Below are 11,857 nucleotides of genomic sequence, written 5' to 3' on the forward strand. Positions count from 1 at the left end.
ACAGCGCTTAATCACCTGGCACTTTACAAATTTCACGGAAATTTTTTTTTACGCAGGACATAACTCAATGAAAACGACTGAATGGGATGTTTTAGGACGATATCACAGCTTTTCCATCGGAGGTGACGCCTTATTTCAAGCACTGTAATGACAACTAATTAATATAATCTAACTTGCCACGTTAGTAGCACATAGAATTATCATGGTGGCGGAAGAGGACTGATGAACTAACACCGTAGGTCTCGTAATCGTATATTGCACAAGTGCTTCTTCTAAACAGCTTCACTAACGTTAGCTGGGACACCCTGTATAGAGCACAATGCGGAGGTCGCACACAACCACGGAGCGCGGATGCTCCGCAGCTGACACGTGATGTGAACACTGAAGGCTTCACTTCACGTTGTGTCCTTCAGTGCACTGAAAGTTTAATTTCGCAATGTGATCGGAATATACATTGCACAAACCAGAAGATCGAGAGACGAGTTGACAGCGATTAAGGCGGCGGTTGACGTCGGTTTGACGGAAATGACGGACGGAGACATAAAATCCTGTTTTGGTAAGCACATTACTTTTATTGATTTGGATTACACGTTCCGTCCTTGCACGTTTGGTCTTCACGTATTAGTTTTGTGTAGTTTTGTACTGCTCGTTCATCCGTAGAATTCAAAGTGATCATAATACGTCCTTCATTTGGCGTCCTCATCGGGGACATTTTAACGATGTAGTTCTCCAAAGCTTCATACTCGATTGGCCCTGTGTCAGCAGCAAACGCAAACAAAATATCAATGGGGGTGATGGCTACAAATGAAAACCCAGAAGTAGAGTTCATCTATTACATATTGACGCTCACCTACGTCACTCACGATCACGGAATTGGCAAACTTGAATCCGTCGCCACCTCTTGCAACGAAGTCTGCGGCAACAATCTTGTAACTCTTATTACAGTCGAGTGGCTGGTAAATTGGCACGCTGCAGTTTGCGCAAAGAACGCTGATAGAGACGACGCGGTCATAATTATTTTTCGTCAGGTCATACTGCACCCGGAACCCTGCATACATGAGACAATGGTGAGTCCATCTGCGCTTATCAGCAACTAACTATTTCATATCATAGCACGTCACCAGGTCAGCAAAGATAAATGTATAACTGGTGTCAAGACGTATTTTTGGGCTAGTTGGTTCATATCCGTAGTAAAACAGCGTCTGGTCCCTTGTGCTCTCTGGCGCTGTTTTACTACGGATAAAGCTATGTTCTAGTCAGAAACAGTGCGCGCTAACTGCGAGAGAAACGCAGAAGAAAGCTGGCAGTTTTGACAGTTCGGACAGTTTTGCTGGATAAATTTATGGCGCTAGAGAAATACCTGTTTTCCATATGTATCAGAATTTCATTTCCAGCTTTTTCTTTCGTTTCCCATTGTTCTGTAAGTTAGATGGCGTAAGTGGAGTTTAAGTGTTGTTTATGTGGATGGTTACAAGGGCGACGACTGTCGAAGGAGTGGCGGTCCAACACCGAGACCTGCGGCGCGGAGAATGATAGCTAGGGGGTTGGGGCAGGTATGAATTACGGAAGGTACGTAAGCGAATGAAGGGCCCCGGTATAGCGTCCACGTTTTAGTTCACGGGAGCAATGTCCTTGCTTTGGAAGCAAACTGTGGCCACTTTATCGCACCCCTGTCGACGATATTGCGTGAGGAGTCTAGACGTTTCACTTAGCGTGAAAATATTTTCTTTACTCATGACAACATTCCGCAATGTATTCAAACAAGGAGCCCTTAGACAGCGAGAAGTTGTGATTATGACTTCAGAAGTGTGTAACAACTTCCGCCGGTGTCCCTTTGGAATCCAGTTTTGTGTACATTGCTCGCGTCGCAATGTGATTAGACGAACGACGGCGAGAGAGTGATGATGCTTGGTGGCTGTTCAAGTACGTGAAAGATGCTTTAGAGGGTAGGTGAGCATTAGATTTGAAAGTGGATCGATATTGGAAATCTGCTTGACCTATTCAGAAATTTCGTCTAGACGTTTCCGTTCTATGGCTTGCTATTCAGGCTCCCTTGTTATAAGCAGATAACCCTTTGTAACTGTCAACGTCAGCGTCCTGCCTCATCAAATGTGGCTCCATCTGATTCACCAAGCTTGTTTTTCCTCAACAGAAATTACCGAAAAAAAAAAAACAGTTTGCTTTCCTTCTTTCAATTAAATGTTCAGTTTGCTAATCTTTGTTTTCTTCAGGCGACGCCGGGGGTGGCCGTTTCTCGTTGTAACACGCGACTAATCTGAAACGCATTTCTGCAATAAATAGCAACTGGCACGAAATAGAACTTTCGCATAGTTGCCGCCACCCATCAGCACAAAAAAAAAAAAGAAAAACTTCATTTGAATTCTGATAAATAGACGCAACAGGGTGATCTAGATAAATTTTTGTCATTTGAGATTCTTCAACAACGAATAAATCTCGGAAAACACGTTTTCGCATCCTGTCCATGTTCGCAGGCGGCCATATCTGCTGAACCACAGCGAAAGTTATATCATCTAAACATGAATTGCAAATGGATACAGTTTTTATTTCACAGCAGCGCTCACCTGATACCTGAAGAAAGCGTCCTTTTTGTTTATCTTCCTCGGTCGTGTAGTTTGTGGCTGCGTGCTCGAACATTTTCCACACGTCAGTTCCGGAAAGTGTCATTGTTAATAGCGAATTTCCATATGGAAGAGTAGTCACGACGTCACCCCAAGTCACGTTGTCTATATGCGGAAGTATAAAAAGCGCGGAGGTAAATTTTTTAAAACATTTTTTCACGACGATGAAGAAACACAACAGTTTTATGAAGATGCTGAATTAGCAATGAAAAAGGTACAAACGCAGTATACTGTAGTCATGGGAGACTTCAATGCAAAAGTGGGGAAAAAGCAGGCTGGTCAGCAAGCAATTGGCAACTACGGCATCGGTTTTAGGGACACTAGAGGAGAGATGTTGGTAGAATTCGCGAAAAGAAATAGGCTCCGAATAATGAATACCTTCTTCAGGAAGCGCTACAACAGGAAGTGGACCTGGAAAAGCCCTAATGGAGAAACAAGGACTGAAATTGATTGCATACTCTCTGCCGATCCCAGCATAGTGCAGGATGTAGAAGTGTTAGGTAGGGTAAAGTGCAGTGACCATAGATTAGTAAGGTCTAGGATTTCTCTCAATTTGAAAAGAGAAAGAATAAAATTATTCATGAAGAAACAGGCTAACCTACATGCACTAAGGGTAAAAGCAGCCTAATTCAGGCTGGTGCTCGCAAACAAAACTACAGCTTTAGAACAGGAGGATGAAGATAACATAGAGGTAATGAATGAAACCGCAACTAGGCTGAAGTGAAGCTCGTTTGATGACTGCGTACAATAAAGATTTACAACAGCGTAAATTAGCACAATGCACGAAAAAAAAATTTTGAGCTCTTCCACTATGTTAAGATGGAAGATGAACGAAGCTGTTGGCTTTGTTTAATGATATTTAAATTTTTAAAATTTGTTAGTTACGTTAAATAGTTGAAAAGCGCCGCATGCTGAAGGTGCGAGTGAAAGCACGTTTAGGCGACCAGATTCACACCACCTTGCACCATCGGCCGCAGCACGTTGGGCCGCTGCGCGTTCGGCTTCTTGTCACTTTCGCATCCATTCGTGCTGTTGAGCGCGCCGGCGCTCCTTGAAGGCGCACTCTTCCTCTTTGGAGCGAGCGACACGGGTCTTACCCATACCGAGTCCAGGGGACAACTGATGACGTCGCTAATGGAAAGGCTATGTCAAAAGAGAATGAAACACAACTATTCGTCGGAAGACTATTACGTTTTATCACTGACGTTATGACACGCATTGTCATTGACTAACGTTTGAGCAAAGCCTTCATTGCTCCGGCGCATTGTTTTTATCTCCTGGATCCCACATGTGACAAGGGTAGTTCAAGGGCACGCTACAGGTCCCCGAGCCCCCAGGGGTATGTGCCATTAAGCTTCTACCCTTTCTGCACTATCACCAGGATCGGCCAACTTTGCTGTTCCACGCGTCGTTTTGTTCGCGGACGCGATCCGCCGGAACCTAGCCATATACGAGCCTTCGCTGTAAAAATCTAGCGCAGGAAGTCTGCATACAGGCAAAGCGTTAAGCAAGCTTTGAATGTTTCTAGCTTCCGCTGCTTATTTGAGGCAATTTACACACGTATTGAGAAATGCATGTTAACTTGAAGCCCATCCTTGACATTATCTAAATGACACCTGGCGTGAACGTGCACAAGACGCTCATTGCGTTTCTGTCTGCGCGTTCACAACAGGCGTCATTTATATGATGTCGAGCAGCAGGCAGGCAGGCAAAGAACTTTATTATTATCCGGAGGCGGCGCTCGACCCCCGTTAAGGGGTGACACCGGTGGGCTACTCCCACGACGAGACGGTGAGGTTAAACTCCACGGCCACGTTGCGGGCCCTCTGGATGGCCCTAAGCTGGTCTCTTTTGTCTTGGTTAGTGAGAAGATAGTTCCAGTCCGCCTCCGTAGAGGTAGACTAGCTGCTATCGCGCAACGTAGGGCATTGCCACAGCATGTGTTGTAAGGTACATTTAAGGGTTGCCACAACGTAGGCACACCGGCTCTATGCCATCCATGTATTTAGAACATTTTAGAAGCGATGCATACGCCTCCGTCTGTAACAGACGTAGAGTGATGGACTGAGCTCTATTTAAGTGTGAGTGCGGGAGTGGGTACTTCCGCCGCTCCAACCGGTAATGTTTGCAGATTTCATTAAAGGTTAACAACGGATCTCTGAAGTACCAAGTAACGTCCTCAGCCTCCGAGTGGTTCTCCCCGAAGTGTAATGTGAGACCTCGCGCCCGGGAATGAGCCAACTCGTTGGCATTAAGGATGGTTTTGTGTACGTGTCGGCCAACGTGTGCCGGGAACCAGATGATGTGCTTTTTGTCTGACCAATTGGCAGCATAGCGAACGCGCGCGGCTTCCCGACAAACCGAGCCCGTCATGAAGGCCCGTGCGGTTGCGCGCGAATCTGTGTAAATGGCGGTGCAGTCGGTGGCAGCGAGAGCTAGTGCCACAGCGACCTGCTCGGCGCGATCAGCGCTTGAATTTAATAAAGTCATAAACGCAAGTGTTCGCCTTTGCTTGTTGTTATACTACCGAGACAAAGTGGTTCGTATATCCGTACTGTCTGCGTCTACGAAGGCTACGTTATCCTCCATGGCGGCTGCGGTACTGAGTAGGGCTTGCGCCCGTGCCTGACGTCTCCCCACGATATATGTGTGGGATGCATGTTACGGGGTATCGGAAATACTGTAAATGTCGAGCATGAGCTTCAAGTCAAGATGTATTTATGAATACGAGGGTTAGTTCGAGACACTAAGGCGCTCATAGAGTTCTTTGCGTGATAATCATGGCAACGCTGCGCGTGGTGAGAGCCCTCCTTCCACTATTTAGGTTATAATAGCTACATGATTCGACTGGGTAATCAGTGGTGGTACTGCCTTGTGCATTCTCTCATGTTTCGCTAAACACGCTCGACAGAGTGACTTGGCGCTGTTTCTGTCTCGCTCTCAACTGTCAGCCCGTTTATTTATTATTATTTATTATTATTTATTATTATTATTTATTTATTATTTATTTATTTATTATTATTTATGTCTCTTTAGTGCCCAAAGGCGTTGCAGAAGGGAGTGTTGAAAGAAAAAGAAAAGTACATGTCATAAGTGGTTAGTACATGCAATAATCTTCAGACAGGTTTAAATACGGAGACGTTGAGAATGGTGCCGACAGATGTGGGCAGTTGTTACCATTCTTTGACTGTCTTCGGGATGGAAAAATCAGAATATAAATAATTGGGACAATAAGAGACGTCAATTTTATGGCGGTGGTTAGCACGATATGACAGCTAAGTTGGCTCATTAAGAAGTTCACTTCAGGTGCGAATTATGAAACATTTTGTGGAAGATTGATAAACGGGGAATTTTCCTGCGCAAAGAGAGGTCGGGAAGAAGCAAAGTGAGTTTCATCGATTATACAATGGAACGGTGGGCATATTTGACAAAATGAAACGCGCACTAAGGTTTTGCACCGATTCTACTTGAGTAATAAGAAATTCTTATTTAGGATCCAACAAAGCGCATGCATATTCAAGCTTAGATCTTACAAGTGTTTTATATAATGTTAATGTAAGAGACGATGGTACCTTTGAAACGTTGCGGCATAAATAACCTAACGAGTGATTAGCATTACTAATGAAGCAGTTAACTTGATTTTGCCAAGAAAGGTTAGCAGTTATGTAAACTCCTATATACTTATTACTTCGTCTAACACAAAAATATCAATGTTATAAAGAGGAGGGCTACACTTGGTCAATTTTCGGAAGATTCTTAGTACTTTACACTTTTTAACATTCAAACGCATTTGCCATGCACTGCACCCGTTAGTAATAGCGTCAAGGTCAGATTGAAGTGCTGTAAAATCAGTGTCAGAAGATATTACCAAATACACTGCGCAGTTGAAGGAGAATCGAAATCGTTAGCTATAACAAATTGCGTAATAATAAAAAGGAAGTTTTTATACCAGGCAAGAATATTGGGATCGATATTTAATTTGCTTAATTTGAAACATAATACTGGATGAAAGAAACTATCAGATGCTTTCTGAAAGTCTAGGAGTATGCATTCAATGAAACACCCGTTTTCTAGAGCAGCGTAGAGTTCATTGAAGAAACAAACTAGTTGCGTTTCACATGAAAATGATTAATGAAAACCATGCTGTTTAGCCGCAAAAATGCATTAGACTAGAGGAAGTTAGCTAAACTTGAGCAGATTAAACTTAAAACACTTAATTCATAGTTATTATTGTAAACGGTACAAACACATTATTCTACTCACAGAAGCTTGGTAGCGCAGTTCTGATGCTGCCAGCATTGACAACGGCACCGTTCAAGTCCGACCACACAGGACCCGTCGTCGTAGTCATGTTCAGGTAATACTCATAGTATGCATCCGCAATCAGATTGCCGAGGTTGCACTCTTGCATTCTACATATGTCGTGGTTATGCTCCATGAGGACTTGAGTACTGCCTATCACGACGCCCATCTGTGCTGTGAGGTTTTCCTTGAAGGGTTTTAACACATCGGTTATGCACTGATCTGAAAAAAACACATCTATCTATCTATCTATCTATCTATCTATCTATCTATCTATCTATCTATCTATCTATCTATCTATCTATCTATCTATCTATCTATCTATCTATCTATCTATCTATCTATCTATCTATCTATCTATCTATCTATCTATCTATCTATCTATCTATCTATCTATCTATGTGTCTATCTATCTATCTAACGAACGAACGAACGAACGAACGAACGAACGAACGAACGAACGAACGAACGAACGAACGAACGAACGAACGAACGAACGAACGATAACTTTATTTATAATCCGGCGAGTTATTCGGGGATTTGGGCGAATACCCCTGCCTAGGTGTCGGCCACGAGCCCTTGAGCTCTGGCGGCTTCCTTGGGCCGCTGGACGGCCCAGAGTTGGTCTTTGAGGGCGGAGCTGAGCAGCGTAGTCTCCCAGCGCGTTCGGCTCGTGGCTGCATCCCCGTCTGGCCACCGCTAGCGCGATGGCCACCTGCTCCGCTGTCTCCGCGTGCACCGTGCGTACCGTGACACTAGTTTTGCAAGTGTTCTCGTGATCTGCCACCGCGGCCGTGAAGCCACGCCTGCGCGCGTACCTGGCCGCTTCCACGAACACCGCGTATTCACAGTTGCCGTACTTACTCTGTACGTCCTGCCCTCTCTTTTCCCTTCTACCCCTGTGGTATTCCGCATGCATGTTCTTTGGTAGCGGAGGGACGACCAACTTGTCCCTGAGGCTGCTCGGTACGTCGACTTTGGCGCCGTGTTTAGCGTGATACCCGATGCCTAACTTCTCTAATATGTATCTGCCAGTCCTGCTCTTGGAAAGGCGTTCGTATTGCGTTACGTTCTGTGCCTCTATCAATTCCCTCAGCGTATTATGTAGACCCAGATCGAGTAACCTGTTCGTGCTTGTGTTGATCGGTAGCCTTATTGCCTGTTTGTAAGCCTTTCTGATTAAGCGTTCCATCTTTGTCTTCTCCGCAACGTGCCAATTGAGGTAGGGTGCCACGTACGTTATTCGGCTAATTATGAAGGCCTGAACTAGTCTGATCATGCTACCTTCTTTCATCCCGCTGTGTCTGTTGGATATGCGTCTGAGTAACCTGACGGTCTGTGCGACCGCGCCTTCCAGTCTCCTGATGGTCTCGCCATTATGTCCGTTGGCCGCGATGTGTAAGCCCAGAACCCGCATGCTATCTACCCTGGGTACGGGGCGCCCGTCGGACGTCGTTAGTCGTATGTCCCTACCGGGATCCTCGTCGTTCGTCTCGCCGTTCGATTTGCGGCCTCTTTGCGTAGGTCTGTAAACTAACAGTTCTGACTTTTCTGCGGAGCAGGTCAGTCCGGTGTTCTCCAAGTATTGTTCGACCGTCTCGATAGCACGTTGCAACGTGTGTTCTATCTGGCCGTCGCAGCCCTCGGTAACCCACAACGTAATGTCGTCGGCGTAGAGGCTGTGATTGAGCCCTTCGATTTCGTTTAGCTTGGGCGGCAATCCCACGAGAGCTAGGCTTTTCTGAAAAGCATGGGCGATATCACCGATCCCTGCGGTGTGCCGGCGCTACCCAACTCTATTTGTTCGGTAGTAAGCTCCCCGAGAGTAAGCTTGGCCTTTCTATTCGTCAGAAAGTCTCGAACGTAATTGTACGTTCGTTCACCAAGGCCGAGTTCCTGCAGTTTGGCCAGTACGGTTGCGTGCGTTACGTTTTCAAAGGCCTTCTTCAGGTCCAGGCCGAGTATGACCATAATAATATTTATTTTGTAGTGAAGAGGAATGCCCGGCGCTGCAGCCACATCGCCAGCCAACCGGGAATCTCGAGGGCGATGTGGCTGCAGCGCTGGGCATTCCTCTTCACTACAATGTATTTATTTATTCATTTGTACATACTATAGCAGGAGTATACAAGTAAATAAGCAAACCTACACATTAAATACGAATGACGCGAATGAAACTGAAACCGCAAAGTGCACGAGATTATTGCAAAATATAAATGAAGAACAAGGAAAAAACTTGGGTAAGAACAATGCCTAGTTATACGTGCGTGTAATACTGATCCAGAGCACTTGGAAATTCAGGCTATGGTAAAGTTGTATAATATAATACTCGTAAATACTAGTGATCAGTTGTACGTGAAAGAAAACTATTTAAATACGTATGTCGGTACGTGAGTGAAAAGGTGCGATGTTCGGAGCTTGGTGACTTCGCGTAAAAGATTGTTCGGCGAAGGTTTAGAGATTGTTATAGGAAAAATAGCATAATAAATTGAGAAAGCAATATAGTAACTTCAATTTCATCCTTACTCGAGGGCGAGAAATCGTAGTCGTGTCGACGATAAATTAAGCGTATAGGCTTTCTTTGTGTGGCCTCGATGGCATTCTTGTAGAAATTCTAGACGCAAGAAGTATGTTCTAAAAAAAGGCCAGTTTAATGACTTGTACATTAATAGCTTGGTTTGTTTTGTCGTTTTAGTTGATGAGGAATGCCAGCTTGCCGATCGTGTTTGAGTTTCGACACCAATACACCGGACTGGACTTAGGCGATCATAGCAGCACCGTGCACAACCTGAAGTCTTCACGTAATGTGCGCTTTGCGCGTGCTAACGAGCTTGGAAACTGTAGTCCTTAATTGCTTTGTTATTTTCTTTTCCCCACGTCTATTGTTTCGCTTTTATGCTGTGTTTGCAGCATCGGAATGATGTCTTTTAAGAGGGGGGATAGACAAACGTACATTCTTTGGCTTCTTCCGGCGAGCGTTTGTCACTGTCTAACCACTGCTACAACGTTTTCCCTCGGCGCAAGACGCACCCACACATGTCGGGATAGTCGGAAGATCTCCAAATGTTGTCGTGGATTATATATGAAAATAATTTTGTCTAAATGAGGTTGCGTGCGTCGTAAGATGTACAGGGCAGTGTGAAAAAAAAGTCACACACACACACACACACACACACACACACACACACCACACACACACACACACACACACACACACACACACACCCACACACACACACACACACACACACCACACACACACACACACACACACACACACCACACACACACACACACACACACACACCACACACACACACACACACACACACACACACACACACACACACACACACACACACACACACACACACACACACACACACACACACACACACACACACACACACACACACACACACACACACCCACACACACACACACACACACACACACACACACACACACACACACACACACACACACACACACACACACACACACACACACACACACACACACACACACACACACACACACACACACACACACACACACCACACACACACACACACACACACACACACACACACACACACACCACACACACACACACACACACACACACACACACACACACACACACCACACACACACACACACACACACACACACACACACACCACACACACACACACACACACACACACACACACACACACACACACACACCACACACACACACACACACACACACACACACACACACACACACACACACACACACACACACACACACACACACACACACACACACACACACACACACACACACACACACACACACACACACACACACACACACCACACACACCACACACACACACACCACACCACACACACACACACGCACGCACGCACGCACGCACGCACGCACGCACGCACGCACGCACGCACGCACAATTAAGAAATTAAATTTATTTCTTAGTTACAAATTTTATGGCAAATTGGTATATTTTTTATCGAAAAGAAGTGACTTCAACCCTGGAACATCGGCAAGAGTGAGTACCGCTCGTTAAACAATGACAAAGCAAGTAGCGCCGCTTTCTTGTATATAAGGTTTCGCGCTCGTTTTCTACATACAACTAGCACGCAAACTTACACACAGTCTATCACCAACGCAATAAGAATGTGTGAACGGGAGCACACTTGAATCAATGTGCCAAAGCATGGGTGACATCGACTACATCGACAGCACACGAATGGTCGAAGTTGAATGTTTCATGACGGTCCACAGGATTAAGCGAGTTACTACAAGCTACAAGCTATTACAAAGTACAGAACAGCTACATTCCAAGCGTTGTTTGCAGCAAGAACAAATATATTGCAACTGAGCTCACCCGCGAACGATCTGGCATAAAATAAGCAGATAGTGACCGCACCGACAAATTTCACTGAGTCAGAAACCACGCTGAAGATGTGGCCAGAGCTTCGTGTCGTCCACCCAGTCAGTGTCTACGATACCTCCCGAAACAGAGGTTTCCTGAGCCTCACCGGGCGTCATGTACACCCATTGTAAACACGGAGGCAACGGAGGCAGCTAGGGCAAGCAATGGACGCGTCACCACGTGATCAAACCTGGCAGCGCCCACGGAATCGCTGCGAATAGGGTCAATAGGGCATGTTTTCGCAGCATCTAGCAGGCGCTGTCGTGGCGCAGTGGTAGAGTAGCTGACTTCCGCTCAGGGGGTGTGGGCTCGACCCCGGCGGGAACTGGGTATTTTTTTTTCTAATTCTTGGCGATAGCTGCGATCGACACCGGCGGCTGTGGATAACATCGCCAACCAAGACGGCTATTGGATTGACCCCATAACAGCTCACGCTGTAAAAATTACTGCAGAACTCATCTCCCCATG

The 11,857-nt window shown here is 45.6% G+C and overlaps 1 protein-coding gene across 2 annotated transcripts in view; it reads right to left on the reverse strand.

Moving 5' to 3' along the window:
* Positions 1-547: 547 nt before the first annotated feature.
* Positions 548-11,857, reverse strand: part of LOC119442448 (protein 5NUC-like) — a 40,790-nt gene continuing 29,480 nt past the window's right edge. Inside the window, exons 7-10 of one of the 2 annotated variants that reach the window (XM_037707338.2) lie at positions 6,903-7,163; positions 2,583-2,744; positions 851-1,048; positions 548-753 (exon numbers count right to left, since the gene is read on the reverse strand). In XM_037707338.2, coding sequence (XP_037563266.1) covers positions 572-753; positions 851-1,048; positions 2,583-2,744; positions 6,903-7,163 — 803 coding nt within the window. In that variant the 3' untranslated portion in view covers positions 548-571. The remainder of the gene's footprint in view (positions 754-850; positions 1,049-2,582; positions 2,745-6,902; positions 7,164-11,857) is intronic. The other variant, XM_049662176.1, reaches the window with a different exon arrangement.

This window comes from Dermacentor silvarum, chromosome 2 (assembly GCF_013339745.2).
Source record: "Dermacentor silvarum isolate Dsil-2018 chromosome 2, BIME_Dsil_1.4, whole genome shotgun sequence".
Lineage (NCBI taxonomy): Eukaryota > Metazoa > Arthropoda > Arachnida > Ixodida > Ixodidae > Dermacentor > Dermacentor silvarum.